The 23,339-nt window shown below is 40.1% G+C and overlaps 1 protein-coding gene across 2 annotated transcripts in view; it reads left to right on the top strand.

Annotated features, from left to right (window-relative positions):
* The window catches only part of SLC25A21 (solute carrier family 25 member 21), a 503,486-nt gene that overhangs the window by 292,367 nt on the left and 187,780 nt on the right, over nucleotides 1-23,339 (top strand). For both annotated transcript variants that reach the window (XM_061159188.1, XM_061159189.1), the window contains exon 2: nucleotides 1,590-1,638. In XM_061159188.1, the coding sequence (XP_061015171.1) occupies nucleotides 1,590-1,638 (49 nt within the window). The remainder of the gene's footprint in view (nucleotides 1-1,589; nucleotides 1,639-23,339) is intronic.

Raw genomic sequence — 23,339 nt, 5'->3', positions numbered from 1 at the left:
TCAAGTACTTCCTGTGCTTTATTTCATGTCATATTTACCAATATTTACCATATTTCTCTATCCTTACTTATTTTTATGATGTTCAGACTAATGAAATAAATCTAGAATAAGCAGCTACCAATTCAAGAATTCATCTGGAGAATTAACTGGCATGATGGCATGTTCAGGAACCCTTATTAGTATTTATTCAACAAACTTTTATTGAGCTTACTGAGTGCCAGCTACTGTGCAAAGTGGTGGGGTTGTAAAGGTGAATAAGGCAGGTCGAATCTCTGTCCTTATGGAGCTTTTGGACAAGCAAACAGTTTCAGTGCCATGTAATAACCCAAGTCCAGGGTACTGCAGGAGCACATCAAAGGGCACCTGTATCTGTTAGAATTAGGTTCAAGGACAAGTGGCACAAAACCCAAATAGCAATAGTTTAAAAGAAATAGAAAATTTTTAACATGAATGTCTCAAGGTAGACCAGAACTGCATAATGTCAGATCTACTTCTGTCTTGTTACTGTACTATGTGTGACCTCCAGGCCCCAAATCACCTCATTGTGCAAGGTGACTTCTCCTGCCCTAGGTCCACATTCCACCAGAAGGAAGTAGGAAAAGAGAGGGGAGGAGCAGTCTCTGTAACTTTAAAAGACTTCCTAGAAATTGCTCAAACCACTTTCACTTACATTCCCATGGGCCAGAACTTGGTCACGTGGTGATCTAGCAGTAAGTGAGGCTGGGAAATGATGTATTTATTCTGGGCAACCAGGAAGAGAAAGAGGATGAATGCTAGCGGACAACTAACAGTCTCTGCCTCAGGATTTCTGGGAAAATAATTGCCCAAATTGAGATCTGGGGTAAGTAGGATTCTCAGAAGTGTATATGTGTGTATCCTGACTGGAGGACAACATTCCAGAGAGAAGGAAAAGCTCAGGGAATTGAACACTGAAGAAACTGTTCTTTCACCATTCACAGTTAATCCTTGCATGATAGTGTTTGTGCCCTTCTTCTAGTTGGGCATTGGCTTTTCAGACTTAGAGGTGCTTGGGACACCAGAACTTCCATGCTGTGATGAGAGAGATGGTGTATTTACCAAAGGGGAGAGGATTGGAGTATCACCACTCATGTGTTGGCATGTTAATAAATGTGATTGGGAGCAGTGGAAGCGTTCCTGGACAGATGATCAGATTGATGGGAGCACATATTCATAGAAGTTAGCATCACCCCTCTATTTAAAATCCCTGCTTGTGCCAGAGCACTTATAAAAATGTAGCTCAATGCTCTGTGATGACCTTGAGGAAGGCTCAAGAGGAAGGGATATATGTATACATATAATTGACTTACACTATTGTACAGTAGAAATTAAGACAACATTGTAAAGCAATTATACTCCATTTTTTAAAAAAAGTAGTCACATATCTTACTCTCATTGAAATAAAATTTTGTTGTACTTTAGCCTTTTGCTATTAGCCTCCGTTACCTGTCATGTCCAAAGTTCCAAGTGTTTTATTTGAATCTTCATACTTGAGAAACCAATAGGGTCAAGAAAAATAGGAACCAGTCTTTGCATAAGTGTTTATTGGACTTTTCTTTATCATCTTTCAGGTCTTGTAGAAATTTGCCTGATGCACCCTCTCGATGTGGTGAAAACCAGGTAAGGTTCTGCATGAACAAGTTTTATTGACTTTGGCTGATATCCAAATTAAGATCTGTCAGAACACTAAATGCTAGAACTTGTCCTAGGCCGGTAGCTTCTCCCAATAATGGCATTTGTATTTACTTCTTAAAGAAAATACTATTTGACAGATAAAATGTGAGCAGTGAAAAACATTTCTCAATAGAGGTCATCTGAAGGTATATAATATTTTACTGCCTTCACATGACAACCATAAGGTATGATTTGTGACTTAACTGGTGAGCAAAGGAAATTTATCAAAATGATGTAAAAACTCAACTGTCAGGATACACACATATACATGTCTGACTTCCACTCAGCATTGCATATAGTAGATTGCTATTTAATAGTTAGCATTTTGGTGTGAAACTCCAAAATTTCAAATAAACTTCTTAAATGGTACTTAAAGAATTTATTCCTACATCTGTTTGCCAGTGCAGAGTGCCGTATTTCCTGGAAAATGCATTTGCTCTTAAAGGGAGCAAATCAGGGCAATGTATTAAGTCTGTTTACCAAGAGAAAGCAAAATCTTGTGGGTTTTAATATGATTTGGAGCATTTTTTTTAAAGTTAAATCTGTGACTAAATTACTAAAAATTACTAAAAAAAACTCTATTTTTTCAAATTAAAAGCTCTGAAACTGTAGTGAAAGTTTCCATTTATTTGCATTGTGTCAAACCCAACAATATGCCTAAGGTGGAGCTTAATAGCAGAAGTGCCATCCAACAGTGATGGTCAAGCAAACCCTTGTGACCACAGTTAGGGAATGCTTGATGAGTCAGGCTGGTCACTGAATGGACGTGTTGCTTAATTTACCTGAAGAGGCAACAGAAGCTAGGCTGGTGGCTGAAAGTAAGGGAAGGTGTCTGTGACATGCAAATAATATTACATTTCTGATAGAGATAGAGAAGAAAAGAATGTGGGCTCTTTCACAGTCAGCTTTTGCACCTATAACAAAATTACATAAACTGGAGGCTGTTCTGGAGGTTGGAAAGCTCAAGATCAAGGTGCCAGTCAATTTGATTCTTGGTGAGAACCCTCTTCCTGATTTGTAGACATTCACCTTCTTGCTGTATCCTTTCTTGGTGATGGAGAAAGGAAACTCTCATGTCTTTCTTCTTATAAGAACACAAATTTCATCATCATGGGGTCCCCCATGACCTCATCTAAACCTAATTCCTCCCCTCCCGCACCACGAGCATGTGTCAGTGGGGCACTAACACGCAGGTGACAGGGAGGCACAGGACAGACTAAATTATTGCTGAAATTGTCACTGTTATATTGTACAGGAGGTGACTATGCTTCTGAATAAGACAGACTGTAAAGTCTAAAGGATAAAACATGAAACCACAGAGCATTAGTGATTTTACCAGGTTGCTTTCCTTGATGATAGTCAAGGGCATTGGGTTCTAAGTTGTTGGAAGCATTGTCAAAGTGGGCATGGGGTACACCAGGCCAAACCTCGTGGCTTCAGTTTTTTTGTGGGCTGTTTTTGCCTCTCATAGAATATTATTGCTTGAAGAATGGTACAGTGAATTAATCTGAGCGTGGAAAGGCCTCATTTTCCCCTACATCTCATGTGTTGTGAGTGAAGTCGCTTAGTCGTGTCCAACTCTTTGCAACCCCATGGACTGCAGCCTAACAGGCTCCTCCGTCCATGGGATTTTTCAGGCAAGAGTACTGGAGTGGGTTGCCATTTCCTTCTCCAGGGGATCTTCCTGACCCAGGGATCGAACCTGGGTCTCCCGCATTGTAGGCAGGTGCGTTACCATCTGAGATGTGGCAGAATCAATAAGTCTAGTTCTTTCTTTTTGGGTTCTGTTTGTACCTAATCCTTTTCTTTGTCGAATGAAAGATAGCAGATTCTAAAAATATATTTCCAAGTTCTTTCTTCACAGGAATTTTTTTTTTCACTCTGTAAATTACTGATTCTGTTACCCCTGGCTGGAGGGACGGGAGAGGTGGTACTGTGACCTAAGCCCAAGGGTCAGGACTACTCAGCGATAGCTGGAGAACCAGAGTACATCTGTCTAGTGGTAGCTGGTCTCAGAGGAGCCCCAACCACTGCCAGATTCCCTGTCTGAGGCAGACAGGGAGAGGGAAGATCCTCTGGCTTCTCTCTTCTCTCTACTGTCTCCTATCAGTGCTCCTAGATGCTGAACCTACGGAAGCCTGAGAGGCTCAGCCAAGCAGAAGGTGGTCCCTCTGAATAACAGAGCAGAGGACAAGGGAAGAGTGAGAAATGGTCTGAAGACAAACATTCAGAACTGACACACGGTCGTTTTAGTGGGATTTGGAGAAAGAACTGACATAAACACGCATTTTCTTTTTTTAAATTGAGATGTAATTGACATATTAGTTTCAGGTGTATATGATGATCCAAAGTTTGTATATTTTGCAAAATAATCACAATAAGTCTAGTTAACATCCATTACCACACATAGTCACAATTTTCTTTTTATTGTGATGAGAACTTTTAAGATCTACTCTTAGCATCTTTCAAATGTACAATATAGTGTTACTAATCATATATTATATCCGCAGGACTTATCTTATAACTAGAAGTTTATACCTTTTGACTATCTTCATCCATTTTCCTCAACCCCCACCCCCAGGCTCTGGCAACTACCAATGTTAGTTGCCAATGTTATACTCAGCATCTATAAGTTTGATTTGTTCTTTTTCAGGTTCCACATATAAGTGAGATCATATAGCATTTGTCTATCCCTTCCTGATTTGTTTCACCTAGCCTAATGTTCTCAGATTCCATCTGTGTTGTTGCAAGTGGCAGTTTCCTTTTTTATGGCTGTGTAGTATTCTATTGTGTGTGTGTGTGTGTGTGTGTGTGTCTGTATGATATATTACATTTTCTCCATCCACTGTCCAGTCATCCACTGATGGACCCTTAGGTTGCAAGCATGTATTTTCAATTCTGTTATGGTTAACAGAAACACACTTTGCACTTTGAAAGATGATTAGAAATTGTAACTAATAAATCCTTTATGGAAAGATTTTAGGCACTGTAGCACTCAGCTTTATATGAGAAATAACTTATTTCCCTCTTCGTAAGTGTACTGTAGCTCTAGGGATAGACCTAATGTGAGCATAGGCTATCACATGAAAACAACCTTATTGTAAGTGTCCCCACCTGATCTGGCAGAGGAGATTTGGCTAAGATGTTGTAAGCACAGCAGTTAGATAGAATCAAGGTCTCCTTTGAGATTCTACCCAGAGATATGCATGTACATTGTTTCATAGTTCTGTTTTTATAGGAAGAACTTTGTGTACAATTGTTGTTGGACTCCCAGTTAAGACCCATAGCTACAAATGACTATTTACTTGTATAACTAGGAAGACTAAAGGTAGTTTAGTTTCTGGCTTCTTATCCTCGAGATTTATATCAATAAAATAAAATAATCAGTAATATCTCATACATTTCTCATATTGTCTCTCAGTCTCTGTCTCTCCCTCTTTTCCTTGAGCTTTCCTTTTCCTACATGGGCTTCATTTTTGGTGTGGTTTTTCTCACTTGGCACCAGATGGCCTCACCAGCTTCAAGCTTACATGCTCCTTGGTGTGTGTTTGTATTCCCTCTGAGACAGGATTACCTAGTATTTAAGAAATCTGGCTCTAGACTTAGGCTGCCTAGGTTTAAATTCTGCTTTTTTATTATCCATGTAACATCAGTTACTTCCCTGTGCCTCAGTTTTTCATATCTTCAAATAGAAACAGTAATAGTACCTACCTTATTGTATGAAATAAATGACTATACATATACACAGTCTTATATATAACATACATATTTATGTATATGGGGCTTCCCAGGTGGTGCTAGTGGTGCAGGAGACATAAGAGATGTGGGTTCAACCCCTGGGTTGGAAAGTTCCCCTGGAGGAGGGCATGGCAACCCACTCCAGTATTCTTGCCTGGAGAATCCCATGGACAAAGGAGCCTGGTGGGCTACTGTCCATAGGGTCACAAAGAGTCAAACATGACTGAAGCAACTTAGCACACACTCATGCATATATGTATATTTATTTATATGAAAGCATGGTGTTTAATACTGTGTCAGCAAAGGAAACGGGAACTACAAAGACAAATGGAGTTTATAAGGTAGTCAGGGAAACACTAGGGAGAATACAAAGTGTGAGAGAGGGGAAGTGTTTAATATGGAGTCAGGAGGTTTCAGGTTTCCAAGTTGGAAGACTTATGTTACATGAGCACTGCATTTAAATCCTTCCTCAGAAGGGTGTTTGCAAGTAGAGAGTCCCCCTGGGTCTGAGGACAGGAGAGCATCAGTTTTATCTATGACTTCCTGTTGACGTTACTCTGCATATCACCTTGGGTCTGTGCACTGACATCTTTCGGTAACCCCCACGGCACGCACAGTGCCTGGTCTCTAGGAGGGGCCCAGTGAATGCTGTTCAACAAATGAATAAATGAGTGTTGGGAAACAATCAGAAATAAGAGCCCTATGAGTTCTGTGGCCAAACTGGAATGTCTAGAAGTGAATAATATGCAACTGTGTTTTCTTCATTGAAAAACTGATGACTTCATGAAAGAGATGTGGGAAATAAGAATCTGTTGAAATAAAAAGGGAGAGATTACTTGATAAGGATGGTGGGCAAAACATTTCAAGCTTGTGGTGGAGTTTTGGAGGTGGGACCGGGTAACAGTGAGATGAGAGGGTTTCCAGGGGGTATGTCAAGATGAGAGGTGGGTGGAGTGAACCCGCACATGGCTCTGAAGGTACCAGTGGAGGACGGGTGACAAGCTTTGAGATGAAAAGTAATGTCTTGGACTTCACCTAGGACAGCAGTGGCTACTTGAAATAAAATGCATTCTAAAAGCTATATTTTTAAAAGTAAAAAGAAATATTTTATAAAATTAATTTTAACAATATATCTCATCTGACTATATTTTATTTGACCTCATATATCTAAAACATTGTCATAGCAATATATTAGTCTCTGGAAAAATTATTGAAATGTTTTGTATTCTTTTTTTTATACTCAGCCCTTGAAATCTGGTGCCTGTTTTACACTTAGAATACATCTACTTATTGACAGTCGCATTTCAAATCCTCAATAGCCACGTATGGTTAGTGGTTATGGGATTAGATAGCACAAGCCTAGAGTGCAGTGGGGAAAGGACTTCTTTATGGAGAAAGAGAGGTGGTCTGGTGGTTCCTTAGTAAGAAAAATACACTTGCTTAAAATAGGTTGACAGTTGCAAATAAGCAAGATCCTAGGTGGGAGGGAATTTTACTACATACACATGTGATGGTCTGTGCTGGTGTGGAAAGAGTGATATTCAAAACCCCACAGATTTATCGAAGTTACACTCCATGGGGGTTTTAGCTTACATCCCCTTCACACGTTTATTCCCAGGAAGGGAAATGGCTCATTGTGCTTCAGGAAGACAGAATTACTGAGGTGTTCATTCTATTTTGCCCAGAGTCATTTTTCATCATTTTTTGTTTTGTTTCATTTTTGAATGGGACATAAATCAGTTGCAAATGAACTGAATTGGCCATCCTATAAAGACTGATCTTTGCAAACATGTCCTGTCAAAGAGATGTGCAGCACATCTTTTGGGGTGTGCTGGGGAAGGCGGGGAGAAGTAGGGGTGAGGTGGCGTCCTCATCGTTTATTGCACAGGCACAGGTACAGGCTGCTGGTGAGTGGACAGGCCGATACACACCTTGGCTTTCATCTTCCTCACGTCAGGACTTAACTTGCACTGAGAAGTCTTATCATACTTCTCCTCAAACGTATTAATCACTGTGTGAATTCTAAGGCCTCACATGGCTTGAAAATTTGGCATTCATGTGTTGTTATATATGTGCTTATGGGGCTTTTACTCAAGCTGCTGAGATTGATTTAGATTCTGTCTCTCTCTGAGGCTCCCAAACCTCAGACCCACTGAATCCGAAACTCTGGGGGTGGGGCCTATGGATATTTATGTTTAACACCCTCCTGGGTGAATCTTAAGCCTGACTGGTCACTGGGTCAGCCTTTGGGAACCATGGCTGAATACCCTACAGGCAATTCTGTAAAAAAAAGTCTTCATGTAAAGAATTCTTTTTGTGTGTGTATGTTAACTATTTCCATTAACCTGTGGTTCTCATTGGTTTTATTTCTGTAAACTGCTTTGTTAGCAATGACGGGAAGTGGAAGGGCAGTTTCCTTGCGGAGCTCATTCTGTGGTTTGTGAGAGTGATATGGGAATATATTATCTCCAGCCAGAGAAAACACACTCTGTCCTACTGAGAGAGGTTACAGGGGCAAAAAATCAGTGCCAGGTGATGGGAGGGGAGTGAGTGTCGGTTGTTACAGAGGGAAGGTGAGTCGGCCCTGATGAGTAAAAATGATTTAGAGGTGTAAGCCCACCATAAACTTTATTGAAAAGAGAAATCTGAGGACAGGCTCTGGTGAGAGGCTGCTTTGTGGGGAGCCCAGCAGAGAGCGAGGGACTGGGCTGGGGACCATCCACAGCCTTCCTTTACAGGGGGAGGGGAGCACAGCAGTGAACTTGAAAATGATTACTTAATTTAGAGGTTGAAGAGGGGACATTGAGCAGCCACTGAGGCCAACAGAACAGCAGGGTGGAAACAAGGAACGAAATTTTTTTCCTCCCCAATAGATCCTTTAAAAAAAAAAAAAGAAAGGAAGAAAAGAAAAGAAAAGAAAATCCTTTTATAATTGGGAGAGAACAGTGCAAAAAATTCAAGATGGAGTATAAAGTCAAGGCAGTAGAGTCTATAGGTCTAAAAACAATTATAGAGCAGCTGAGAGGGTTATTTCCATATGTTAATGATTTGTCCGTGGTATAAAACATTAAGATCACATTCAGGGTTAGACCATGGTTCTGCCTGATTTCTCACCATGCATAGAAATCTGGGGCTAGACCACTGTCATGGCTTGTTTCTAACCATGAAGAGAATGTGTCTGAAGTAAAGCAAGCAAGGAGTAGAACCACATTTTTATAAACTGTATTTTTGTTTCGTCTTTGTCCTTTAGCTAAATCAATCAATGGCAACTTATAATAGCACAAAATGGTTACAGAATTCCCGAAAGGCGTTGTGAGTGTAACTTCAACTTTGCTTTTGAAGTTGCATGAGCATATCAGGATTTCTCTGGGATTTGTTTTATTTAATTGAAATGTCTTTCTGTACTTACTGAGCCAAAGCCAGAAAGTCCTGGGTGGTGGGCACGCCACAGATTCACATTGATGCAGCATGTCATTTTTTCCATGCAGTCATCCTTTGAGATTTTATTTATTGACATAATCAAATAAAAACTGTGCACAGGATGGATAATATATTTGGAATGGGTAGAGGTGACAATTAATTATGCTCTCCTTGGCATATCATAGGGCTGTGGTGAATATGTGTTAAGTGAATAAATGCTTTAAAATGCCATTTGCCCCCACCTAATTGCTTTATTACAAATTAAATTTGTCATTGCCAGTGAGTTCAGACAAACTTAAAAAGGTCCCACATTTGTATAGTGATTTAATTAAAAAGACTAATATAATCTAAGCTTGACCCTAAAACAAGAGAAAATCGTCCTATTTTGAGCACTGGTAGGAATGCTACCTGATGTTCTAGATAGGTGTGGATTTCTTGAGAAAGACAGAAGGTTGGGGGATGAGAGGCTGTAACCCCATGAAGAAATTTCATTAATATTACTCCTGGGATTTTTTACTTTGACAATGTTCTGCCTCTCTTTGGGAAACAAGGAGCCCCATAAGCACATTTATCTACACTGTGGAAAACTCAGGAGGGCCCACGGTAAACAGTTTTGCCCCTCCCTCACGTTCAGCAATCCTTTCCACTGAACATAAATCCAAGCCATTGGCTGGGTTGGTTGCAAGAGTTTCCTAATCCATAGTGAATGCTACATGCATGTGGGCCTTTGTTGCTACTGGACAGTTTTCATCATTTCTCCAGCAGCCCAATAATAATGAAGAGTAGACAGAAAGAGAGGCTGTCTAAGGACCTGTTGCTCTGAAGCATTGAAGAAAAAAATTTGTCTCAAAGATCTTATGCAGAATAATCTTGCTACGATAGGCTAAAATTATTTTTCAGATTTATTGATAAGGGAAACAAATCCTTTCTTTAAAAAAAATAATCCACGGGAATTCCCTAGGGGATGAGTCCACACTCCCAATGCAAGGGGCCAGGGTTTGATCCCTGGTCCGGGATCTAGACCCTGCATGCCACATAAAGACCTGGTGAAACCAAATAAATATATATGTATATAATAAATATAAATATATTTTAATAATATATATATATATATATTTAAATCCAGCCAGTTCCTCCTACATAAAATAACAAAGTTCTACTAGGTTAAATCCACTGTAATTCATTTCATAAGCTTGAAATATTGTTTCTAATTTCTTTTCTTTTATCTATTTTGTAAATGGAAGTCTTTTTTAAATCACTCCCCAGAGAAGCATGCTGTTTTTATGACTCACATTGTGGAAACTTTGTAAAATGTCGTGTCTCCTTAATTTATGTTTTTGTCTAAAAATTTTAAAATACAGATTTGGTATTTGTTTAAAATACAGTAGCTATTATTCTTCAACTGATGACATGGGCTTAGTTAGAAGATTCTCCCTTAGCTAACATGTAAGGTGTGTTCTATTTTGACACTTCTGTCTTCTTTCTGCTTATTTGCAAAGGCTTCTCCTTCTATGAGGAGCCCAAAGAGGATGAGGCAAAGCACCGATGGATTCTTCATGCCTGTCAATGGGCTTTTCCAGACATCCTTTTTTTTTAAGCTGAAAGGTAAATTATTCTTAAATGACTTTCTTATCTTTGTCATGGGAAAGTGAATTGCTTCTAAAGTGAGTGTCAGCATGATGACTGTTTCCTCTGTTCACCTCCCCCATCCCACTCCTTAGTCCCCATCCAGGGTTTTATCCCAATCACTTTAAAATTTTCAGCAACTTCATTAATCTACTTATTTAGCCAATACCTATGACAGGTTCCCCTATAATGAGATATTGCCTTAAACATGGCTTAGATTCCCATCTTAGATTATTAGAATATAATATGAGCATAAAGTATAGGATTAAAATAAACTGATTTGGGATTATTTTGATTTAAAAAACAAATGGGATATTTTAAGTATTTTTAAAAATTGCATTCATAAACTTTTCTCTATCATCTATTTTAAGCACAGGTTTTGGGGGAAAGAGAGAATTTGGAACTAATAGCCATGTCTATTTTCAGCAGCTATCCAAAGGCTATTTGAGAAAAGCTCTAACTCTAAATTCAAGAAGTACAGTAAAAATTCAGAATGTTTGCTGTTTATTTGGCTATAGCACTTATTTTAAATGATTTCTAGTTAAACCCTAAGCAACATCACCAGTGAAAATAAAATTGTCTTATTAGGGGTGTTTGCGCCTCACCTGCATCTATAGTCTGTCATAGAGGGCTGCAATATCCCTTAAAAGTCGTGTGTCATGCAGAAAATACTTGAGTTACTTACTCGGGCTCTTCCTATATCACAAAAGAACCCTGAAAGCATTGAGAAAGAAGCTGCTTGAGAAGAGAAAGCACAACTGTGAGCTGACCCTTGGAACCTGGGGACCTGCCCGTGGGAAAGCTCCTCTTGAGTTGAGCGTATAATGGGAATGAAGAATGACATCAGAAATGTTGGGGTTGTAGCGCAGTTGAAAACTGTGGTTGTTGTGGACATGCTGGAAGATTGGTTTTCCTTTCCAAGAATTAAAAAAAAAAAATCAAAAATTTCTTGAGACAAACTTAAATTCAAGGCTGATAATGTAATATCAGAACTGTGAACCTTAACCAAAAATTGATAAAATTGTTTAAACATTCCTGGAAAATCGATTAATTCTCAAAATATTCTTATTGGGATGGCTAAAATAGCCTGTATTGCTTTTCCTTTGCAGTCAGGGCACAGCTGAGATTTAGTTTTGACATAATGAAGAAGTTTGCAAGATGATAAATAGAGCTGTATATTCTCTGGATACAACTCTACATAGTCTGGGCCAAGTTCCTACAGAATAAAATTTTCCCATTTGGGGGTTATTGAATAATATTTTCTCCAGTTTTGAGTACTGAATAAGTTACATACTTTTATAGGAAAAACAATCCAAAATTAAGCTGAATATCCTCAGTTTTTTGTAATCAAACTCTATCTGGGAAATGCATTTCTCTTTTTAAAAAAAAAAAAGATACAATATGGCAAATGTCTATCAGATCTAATTGAGTACTGCTGAAGTCTCAAGGAAAAAGAGTCTTTAGAATTTAAATTTCTATACTTGTGTCCTTTTAAATTCTGAAAAGTAACCAATATACCTAAAAAAAATTTTCTTTTGAGATGTCCTAAAGTGGGAACTGGTTAGAATTCTGACCCATTTTCATCCTAAAAGGATAGATTAGCAGAAATGATCCTCTGTAGACAGGCTTTAAGTGTCAAGCAAGAATGTGATTAACATTAGCTCAGAGAGACATCTAATCAAGCAGGAAGATGAATGCAGGAGCCCAGCATTCTAGTTCAATGCTATTGGCTCGAGCAGCTTGGGCCAATGGAATGCTCTGGGACTTGATTTCTTACCTGGAAATTAAGGCTATTCCCCTAAATGATCTCGGAGGCTTCTTCTAGTCTGATATTCTATGTTTCCAAAGTCACGTCTTCAGGGCTAAATGTTGCATGATCTTAGTACATGTCCAGCAGTGGGATTTCTCTATTCCTTGAACATGCCAAGCTTTCTCCTGTCTCAGAACCCGTGTGCCTGCTATCCCTTCTCCTGAAACGACTGGCTCCATCTCAGCCTTCAGACCTTGGCTCACTTGTCATCTCCACTGAGAGTCCTCCCTGGCCACCTCATCTGAAGTGGCCTCTGTGTTTCTCTCGCTCTCATTACCACATTTATCTTTGCTCTAGTCTTCTGATCTCATCATGTTGATTTCTGTGTGTACTTGTTAACTGTCTAGCTCCCTTGGAATGTAGGCTGAGACCTTCTTCTGCTTACTGATGTATGCATGCAGTGTCTAGAAGAGTGTTGGCACAAAGTAGGTGCTCGATAAGTACTTATTGAATGAAGGTAGTTTAAAAATTGATGCATGTATATTTTTAAATTATATATTTGGAAAAATAAAACAAACAAAAACACTAAACCTGTCTTTTGCTCCAATCATGAGCCAAGCTTCACACAAGGGCAATTCACATACTTTATGGAATTCACATGTTTCTTTTGGCCACGTAACCTGGGCATTTTATACAGCATATGCTGTATTTTCTTCAGTGCTCAACTTGTGGTTTATAGCTGTATACCACAGAGAGTTAAAAATGATTTTCGTATATCTACTCTGTGTCAGTGAATTTTCCAGGACCTCTGCACCAGCTGCTCCTTTACTACTCTTGACACTGAGAAGGTTTCATCTAGACCCAAGATAGCTGTGTCTCCCTCAGTCCTGTCCATTCTTCTCTGCCAAGGTCCAAGGGTCTTTTTTCCTTTCCAATGCAGGGATGACCCCACCCACTAGAGTAGAAAAAGGACTCTCATGGGTGATGACAGGATTGGTGAGAATGATGCTAGTGACGGGTGGGCTTCTAGAGGCCAGCCTGGACACTCCTTAAGGAAACGTTTTTAGTGCAGACAATATCATATTTTTACTTGCACAGCTCAAGAGGCTAGTTTTTTTGTTTGTTTGTTTTGCTTATTTCTAATGAATAATGCCAGATGGAGTAGGGAGAGATTATTGCATTGCCCAGTAAAGTGGCATACCTCTTCTTGAATTAAAAAAATATAGAAATCTCTTTTCTATCAGGATTTGCTAGGTATCTTAAGCTTTTTCTTTTTTAAAGCAACCAGGATTAATAGAGCAGTAGTGTCAAGCAGGGCTCTAGCTTCATTTCAAAACAAAAATTATGCATGACTTCCAAAAGTAATATTTTCTAGTCTCTTCTCCTGGAATCTGAGAGAGGCAGGGAAGGGGAAGGGGAGGGTGGAGGAAGAGAAAGATGTATTAAGAAAATGTTAATCATTGCTTCTGAAGTAATAATCTTGGAATAAGTTTTGGCCTTTTGCTATGCTTGGTCCTAAGGATCTCACATTAGCGCTTCTGCTTCCTTGTTATTAATACATACTGAAAATTTGAGTAGATTATTTATTTGACTTCTTTTTAGTAAAAAAACAGAGAAACTTTTAGGTTAAATAGGAAAAGAATAAAGAAAATGACCTCGAAATTTATCCTCAGGTTGAAAAATTGGAAAAGAACTGTTGTTTTACATTTTGATTTCCCAGAGTGTGAGAAAACTGTCCCTGTCCAGATGCTTGCCAAGTTCTGAGAGAACATTTAAGAGTGTTTTTGGGTAGCACAGGGAGATAGTCGGGGTCTTGTATGCGTGTGTTCCAGGTTTCAAACTGTAACAAGGGAACAGGAGAAAAGAAGGAAGCATTCCCAAATCAAACATAACTCTCAGGAAATGAGCCAGAACACCTGTGAGAGGTCGGAGGTCAGAAAAGACAAACTCAGGGTTCGCTATTTTGATCACATTACACAAAAGAAAATGGTGCTAGATAGTGGACAGAAGAAAACTTGGAATTTTATGGAGATGTTAGGAACTAAGGATTCTGTCATTCTAAAACTCCTTTCTCCCATGACTCTATGATGTTTCAAAAAATATTTTCAGAATTGACACTGAAACTTTCTGGTGGTCTCTTGTTGCTTAAGCATCAGGTTGAGAAGTTATTTATCTCTTTCTTGTAACTCCCAGAGGTTCACTTCTGGGAACCCTCGGAGGCGGATTCTTTGGCCAGTGCTTACAAGGCTCTTGGCGGGGTGGGGGTCCAACAGTCAGAGATGGAGAGACATCAGAGCCCTGAATCATGGGCAGTTCACTTCTATGGGGAGAAAAGAGGTTTGCAAACGTTACTTCATGGGACCTCCTAGGGAAAAAGAGGGTGTTTTTTCCATCTCATTTCCCAGCTCCAAATTCTCCGAAATCTGCTTGATTTTTGCCAGGTGTCAAACTATAACCCTCCTTGTCAGCCGCAAATGACTAATGATTAGCCTAATGACTATGCAAAGTTTGAAGCTCACATTCACATTATAACTTACTGGCTACATTGTGTTTTCATAAATTGTGAAAAAAAAATTCTTGCCCCCAAAAGCCAATAAAAACAAAGTTTTAGAATCGAATTGCAATATTCATTTGCAGTTGTTGACCCCGTAGGTACTCAGAGAGAAACAAAGTGGGAGCTGGGGCAGCCCATCTTCAGGCCTGTGGTTGGCCAACTTGGCGAGTGATGCCAGTGCCCTTCTCCTGGGGAGAGTTAAATGATATCAGCACCGCTGGGCAGAGCAATATTTGACCCTTAAACTCCTTCATATACAGGCAGCTGTTTTCCTGTTTTCACCATTCCCTGAAGGAAGCAGGAAGGCTGAAATGTCTCATACACTTTTTTTTTCTTTTGCAAATTCCCCTACATAAAGTCAGGGCTTCCCTGGTAGCTCAGGTGGTAAAGAATCCGACTTCAATGCAGGAGACCCTGGTTTGATTCCTAGGTAAGAAGGCACCCTGGAGAAGGGATAGGCTACCCACTCCAATGTTCATGGGTTTCCCTGGTGGCTCAGATAGTAAAGAATCCGCCTACAATGCAGGAGACATGGGTTCGAACCCTGGGTTGGGACGATCCCCCTGGAGGAGGGCATGGCTACCCACTCCAGTATTCTTGCCTGGAGAATCCCCATGGACAGAGGAGCCTGGCGGGCTACAGTCCATGGGGTCTCAAAGAGTCTCACATGACTGAACTACTAAGCACGGCATAGCACTACATAAAGTCAATTTAAAACTTTAATTAAATGATGACCACTTGGTTTGCTGGCCATTTATTCGTAGGTTGCTGTTCTCACAAAAGCCTTTGCATCAAGTTCTTTTCTTTACATTGTGTGTAAGAGGAGCGAGACCTCAACAAGTTTTCTCCATATTTACTCCTGGCCCCCCACATGTGCCTTGAGAGCCCATAAAAACAAATCTGCCTCTCAACCAGCCAGTTGGTAATGGGATCTGGAGCCTCTCCCCACAAGGTCACCTGTTTAAATAGAGACTCCCAGGGTGCTGCCTGAAAGGTGTTTCCATCCTCCAGCCTCTTGCTTCCTCGCTTGGTGTCTTTTAGGAAGTGAGCCTTCTAGTGTTGATCTGTTGCCCATCTCCATGGCAGTTGACAATTAGAAAACTGGAGACCCAAACCCAGGCATCTCCAGACCCCAGGTGTAAGATAAAGCATATTTTAGACTCTAAAGGCAAAAAATGTCCTTTAAAATTAAAATAGAACTGTGTTCCATTTGGCTACTGGAGTGCATGATAGATACATCAAACAGTGGTAAATGTGAAAAGACCCTGTGGAAATGTGAGGGCTGTAAAAATCATTGTGAAAAAAAGATGCCAAGAGTTGTTCACAGGAATGTAATGGCCTTTTGCACCAGCAGCAAGCTCTCTTGGACAGCACAGCAGACAAGCCTCCCCCACATTAAATGAAAAGAAAGCAAGCCAAATATTTGTGACTCTCACTTGTTCTGATTCCACATTTTTGTTTGTGTGGGACATGTTTCCAACGTCCAGCTTTCAGTCTCCATAGATCTGTCTCCTTCTTGCCCCTCTGTCCCACAATTAAGCTCCATTCCTGCCTCATTCAAGGTCTAGCCAAATTCACTCAATAAGTGACTTGTGTGCCCACCTCTGCTGTGTCTCCATGTGCCAAGGTGTGGGGATCCCAGGGCTGCTTTCCCATATGGATCACATCCTGGGTCTGGCACAGCTCTCGCCAGCTTCCTATCTTTCCACGGTGGTGCTAGTGGCCCCCTTTTCACTGGCTTTCCCCAAATTAAGAAAGGAGGGAATCTTGGCATCAGCAATTCAGTGAGATTGTCCCCCCAGCGCCCACTCCCAGAACTGGCAGTCGCCAACAGTCCCCCTCTCTTTTCAGAAGCTGTGTCCAAGCAGCCAGGACCCAAGGGGTATGTTGAGATCCAGATCAGGACTGGCCCGACTGCTTTCAAATCAAAGAATGAAGTTGGGGGTAGAAACAATATACAGAAGGACAAGCTCAAGAGAGGGAGAGCAAACAGAGCCAGCAGTTGCTGGTCAGGGTCATAAAGCTCCTACTTCCTTTACAGACCGACAATAAACAGTCAGTCATCAATCAGTAAACAGTCCTCACACGTGAGTGGGGATTTGTGTTCGAAGACACCAGATTAGATACTGACTTCCCCACTCTGCTTTTCCTTCCCCACCACCCGCCGCCCCTCCCACCCCTCACCCCTCACCCCCCCACCCCCGATTTAACAGGGATCCTCAAGAAACTTCTTTTTTTGTGATGTTAGCCAGGGTTTCTCAATCTCAGCTCTACTGACACTGTGGGCTGGTTGTTTCTTTGTTGTGTGGGGTCCACCCTGTGCATTGTAAAATGTTTTATCAGCCTCTGTGGCTTCGATTCACTAGATGCCGGAAGCACCTTCCTCCCAGTGTGACAACCGAAAATGTCTTCAGACATTGTCAAAGGTCCCTTAGGGAACCAAAAATCACCTTCCACCTCCTTCGAAAACCATTGGGTTAAACAAAGGAACAAATCTGTTGGTCTCATGCATAATAAGCATAAACAGTCATAAATATCGATATGTGGTAAATGTCACAAATACCAGTGGAGGCATCAGAATATGATTTCATGACCCAGAAGATATAGTACTGTGTTTAGGGAGTTGTTCCACAGATGGGGGGAGACCTGGAGGGCTGGCAGATGTCTTGGCTTAACCCCAGAGTTACTAATCCACCCATTCTGGGTGGGGTCCAGAAATTTGCATTCTTGACAATTTGCTGATGTTGACGTTCTTGAAAACCACAAGCCTGAACCTTTCTGGATTGGCACCTGATCTATCGGTGGTGATGTAGCTACAGGTGAGTAAGCTACATTATTTGAAGTCTTCTCTGTGCCTGTATCTTCCTCGTCATCGCCGCCATCCAGTGTCATTTGACTTCTTTTTCCAAGGGTCTGCTTAATGATGCCTCCCCCTTTGACCTTTTTCCCTTGGGAGATGCCCCTAATTTTTCTCAGTTACTTGGCCCCACGAAAGCTTTCAGTTTGGCTGTTGGTTCCTCAGGTCTACTTCCTGCTCTTGAATGAACCCAAACTCATGTGTCAGGAAATACTAATAGACACTTCTGAGTACTTGATAATCCTCCTTAGATTTCACAAAACAAACTACCAGGCAGTGGCATTCCGAGAAGATGGCCCACCCAGCAAGGAAGAACATATTTTACCAGTGACATTGTTCCTAATGGCCAGAGCGTGGTGATAATAAAAAGCAGGCCAAAGTATATTATCTTTTAAAAACTCTGCACAGATAATGTGATGCAATTACTATCATCACTTTACCTTGATAGTTTCCAAGGATGGACCTCCCCAGCCTCATGCCCTAGAAAAGTACAAAAGATACCAATTACCTTGTTGCACTGCAGGTGTCTATACACTGTAGGTTTCTTAGCAGGTGCTTTACTGAACTCTGTGACCAGTCATGATACCCCTTTGTTGATGAGATCAAATCCAGATTCCTTAGCAAGACATATGAGGATTTTTGTGGAGAACCCCAACTTACCTTTTTCAGAATCCACTGTTTTCACTGACTCTGATGCATATATATGTTCTATCTGTGCCAAACTGCCATTTATTATTCTCTAAACATGGCCTGTAACTACACATAATAGTCATAATAGTAATAAAAGTAACTAGCAAGTATTTATTGAATGTTTACCATGTGCTGTGTACTGTTCTTTACTGTGTTGTCTATTTTAATCCTTCCAACAAGCCTGTGAATTATTATACCCATTTTTACCAATAGGAATCTGGAACTTAGGTCAAGAAATGAGTAAAAGAGAGAGTGAGGATTCAAACCCAGGCAGTCTGACTCTATACACTGGACCTTTCTGGATTGGTACTTTACCACCAATGGTGAAGTAGCTACAGATGAGGATGACAATCACTTTAAGCTTTCTTTCTTTCATCTTTAATTTTCTTTGTGAAGTACTATATGCACTATTTATATTTGCAGTGATTCAGTTCAGTTCAGTTCAATTCAGTCGCTCAGTCGTGTCCGACTCTTTGCGACCCCATGAACCACAGCACGCCAGGCCTCCCTGTCCATCACCAACTCCCGGAGTCCACCCAAACCCATGTCCATTGAGTCAGTGATGCCATCCAACCATCTCAGCCTCTGTCATCCCCTTCTCCTCCTGCCCTCAATCTTTCCCAGCATTGGGGTCTTTTCCAATGAGTCACCTCTTCGCATCAGGTGGCCAAAGTATTGGAGTTTCAGCTTCAACATCATCCTTCCAATGAACCCCCAGGACTGATCTCCTTTAGGATGGACTGGTTGGATCTCCTTGCAGTCCAAGGGACTCTCAAGAGTCTTCTCCAACACCACAGTTCAAAAGCATCAATTCTTCGGTGCTCTCACATCCATACATGACCACTGGAAAAACCATAGCCTTGACTAAACGGACCTTTGTTGGCAAAGTAATGTTTCTGCTTTTTAATATGCTGTCTAGGTTGGTCATAACTTACCTTCCAAGGAGTAAGCGTCTTTTAATATACTCTCACCCAACTTCTCCTTACGACAGGATAATATATGACAGGATAAATTCTGTCGTATTTCAAAACTCAACTCAAATATAGCTACTTCCATGAATCCTCTTCTGTATCTCCAAATGGTATGAACAGTTCCTTTCTCTGACACTGAGTAAAATTCTATACATGTGTATGTTGCATGCATGAGGGCATGTGTGCCATGTGCATATGTGTCTAGAGTATATGTAATACACATATTTCACATCATAGTGTTACTAGATTTTTGTAGTCCTCTCTTAAAATATGAGATCATGCCACATTGATATTTATATTGCTAGTATCTAGCACTGTGCCTGGTGCCATGTAGATATATGTACTAACTGAAGGAGTGAATAAGTAAAAGGATAGTATATCCCAACTTTAAATACTGCTTTCAATGTACACAGTCCACACCAATCTACCCATTGTCTAACCTGAGCTGAAATGAACACTGAAACATATACTTCTGATTTCTATAGTTTAAAAGATTTTCACCCTACCTACTCTTGTATAAAAGAAGGGGAAAAATAAGACAATATATTAACTGTGCTCTCTAATCCAAGTGGAACAAAAGCACTGGATGCATAATGCAGCAGTGTTTGTTGGAGGGTCTCAGAGGACACCTAAGACCTCTGAAAAATAGGGTGTTGGCTGATGAAAGTCTCAGGGATCAGACCATTAAAAAGCTGTGGCATTTGTCACTGGTCCAGCAGAACGCAGAGTAGCCAAGCCAGAGCAACTGCAGCCGTCACAGCACGTCCCCCTGTATAACCAGTTATTTATTGGAGTAAGTGCTAGTTTGCTTATCCACATGAGTAGAGGAAGGCAGGCAGGCCCTGCATAGGAACTAGGTGCTCATGACTTGGTGGTAGTCTTGAGAGGTGAGAAATTAAGATGGTCCTGGCACTACTTGGCATATTAGGAAATGATTTCTAGAAGTTAGAAATGAAAGCTTAGATATAAAAAAACAGTGTGCCCTAGCCACACCGCACTTCAGAGAGGGCTAAGTGTTTGTTTATAAGAGAGTAATAAGTTGAAATATGGAGTATTATGCTGAGAAGTGTTCAGACAATCTGCTGTGAAATGCTTTGAAAGTTTTAGTTGCTCATTCATATCTGACTCCTTATGACCCCATGGACTGTATACTCACCAGGCACCTCTGTCCGTGCGGATTCTCCAGGCAAGAATAGTGGAGTGGGTAGCCATTCCCTTCTCTAGGGGATCTTCCTGACCCAGGGATTGAACCCTAGTCTCCTGCATTGCAGGCAGATTCTTTACCGTCTGAGCCACCAGTGAAGCCCATGAAATGCTTTACTTGAGTACAATATTCACTCACTTGGATCTCAGATTTTGCAAATTTATGCTTGTCCTTGGGAGATTTTAGTGGAAGCAGAACTCTACCAAAACATTTATCTGGAATATGTGATTCATATCTTATCATTAATTTTCAAAAGAACAATTTAATTAAATTGCTTTCCCCTGAACAATTGTTTTGTTCCAAATTCCTTTGTAATAGTCTATTTTATTTTGGCTACTGAAATAATTGTACAGTATAAGTATTTTGCTGCATTCCTGGTTTTCACAATAAGAATGTCACAATTTACTAGCAAGAATGTATGTTCTAACAGATTTACAATTTTGCTTTTTCGGTGCTTGGAAGCAATTTGATCCCATTTCATGTTTATGATATTCATTATAGTCAAATTCGGTATATTTGGTTTCCATGTAAGATTTTAGGAGTGTTTCCTGTATGGTTTTTTAATATATATATATTTAGAGCTGAATATGGTTAGCTGTGTGTTTGTCTTGGAAATATTCGAGTGACAATTTTCTTATCTAAAATTTCCTGTATTATGCCTAATGCATGATGGTAGACTCCCAAAGAATTCTAGGACCATACTCTAAATGCACAAACAAAAAAGCCAATAGGAATTCATGAATTTATGTCAACTTCAGTTTCTCCAATTTTTTATAATCTTATAAAAATTACATATTTCACATAATATATGAATTTTTGGCACTCCAAAAGATTCAAGTTTAGTTACATAATGCTAGGAAATCTAATTGTACTTTCAGCTATTTTAGCCACATCATGCACAAGAATTACATTGACATTTTAATATGCGGTCACTTTAAGATACACCATGAAGAGTGAACAGAGCGCAGGACAGATGTAAGCAGGTGTGTCTAATTGTTCATTTTCTTTTTTTCCCAAATAGCAATTGTATATTTAAGAAAAGACTAGAATCCAAGAAGAGTGTTTCAGCACTAAAGCAAACTAACCAGGTTCGCTCTTGCTGGCTAGTGGAAACGGATTGGACCTTATCTTTGTTTTTGTTGTTGCTCTGGATGTAGGCAGTTTTGCTTGGTAGGTTCTTCCTGCTCCATGCAGTAAAGGATAGGATCCACAATACACTCATTTGGATAGCAACAAGTGTGTTTCCAGTACTTTTGGCTTTGAGTTAAAGTCTGCAACTGCAAAAATAATCATACGGCTGAGGGGAGGTAAATCTATTTTATTATTAAAAAAATATGTAACAGTGTTTTCTCTAACTCGTCCAAATGTTTAATGTCCTTGGTATCCTTCCAGAGTACCATGTTCATTATTTAGGAATTAGGGAAACCTCCTTAAAGTAGCTGATCTGTCCCAGGAAAAGACTGTTTTTAGATGTGGTCATCATATTGGCAAACAAGAGAAAAGCAAACATTAGTATATATAAAATAGCGCTTTGTGGGGTTCTGGGGATTAACAACTCAGAGAAGACTCCTAGCTGCCCATGTGGAGAACATACATTAAAATGTAAGTCTTTCTTTTTATTTTTACAGGAGACCAGCTTTCTGAATACCCAGATATTATGCCATTGAGAGTAATAATTTCCATAGGTTTTCCTAGTTCCCATTTTTGTCATTTATCCGTTTATTTTATAACTGATAATGATCAACTGATTAATTCTCCTGACACCCAGAATGAGCATGTTGTTACCCAGAAAATTATGTTATTCATGAAAAATAGTCCACTTTATCCCAAGCTAACAGGTGTCTCCGCTCCTTAAAGTAACATGGCCGAGAGCTATTCCCTACTCCAAGGTGACTTGCTGTTCTGGGTTCTTAAATTGTTGCTGCTTGATTGTAGAAACTCATGGGTATTGACTTGTTAGCCAGGCCCTAGTTAAGGTAAAGGAATTCTGATCAATTTGCTGAGGATTGTCTCCAGCTGTGCAGGTTTCCGTCCTTGGTTGCACAGAAGCTGACCGAACTCTCCCTTAATTGCTTGCCTCTTTTTCTTCGGCCACTGAAATTAGGTGTGATTGGGCCCTAACAAATCATGTGACACATATGGTTCCCAGGTTATCTTGCATACTTCGTGCCTAGTCAAGGGTAAGTTTAATAAACTGCTGGTGACCCAGCCCCCGTGAGCTTGTCCAGAATTAGAATATTTTCCTTTTGAGATACCAAGGAAACCCCCGTACAGAGTATACACTCTACTTTAAAACTTAAATTATATATCTTATTTAAAGAGGACTGTTGCTTGTCATAACCTTTAATCACCATTTTTACCACTAACATTTCTAGTAGAAGGAAAGAATAGGTAGAAAGCAGGAATCTTTGTCACCTGCCTTGGTCCCTTTGTGTACTCTGTAATATGCATTAAATCTGAATTTCTAGCAGTGAATGAAGGAGTCCCATGGAGCATAATCAAGACCAAAATATTGCTTCCTAAATATAGATGCTAAATCCCCACTCTCCTCTTTCAGTGAATGGTGCTAAAATCCATTCGGAGTCTTTAGTAGACTTATGTGCCCTGTGCTGCAGCTCCATTAGATGCCTGGAAAGTTCAGGTAATACGGAGAAAGTAATACCTAATAATAAAGCAGTGAACTATCAAACAGTTTTTCAAGGCTGGTTACAAGACACTATGGTGAATATCATTTTTGAGAGGCTGAAAATAAAAAGTGTCAAATGTGACTTCTGATTAAATAGCTTTCTGTAATCATAAGCCTTTTTCTTAACAGAGACTGTAGGTGGGACCTTTCT

Source organism: Dama dama, chromosome 13, assembly GCF_033118175.1.
Source record: "Dama dama isolate Ldn47 chromosome 13, ASM3311817v1, whole genome shotgun sequence".
NCBI classification, from domain to species: domain Eukaryota; kingdom Metazoa; phylum Chordata; class Mammalia; order Artiodactyla; family Cervidae; genus Dama; species Dama dama.
This window is presented reverse-complemented; position numbering and strand designations above follow the sequence as displayed.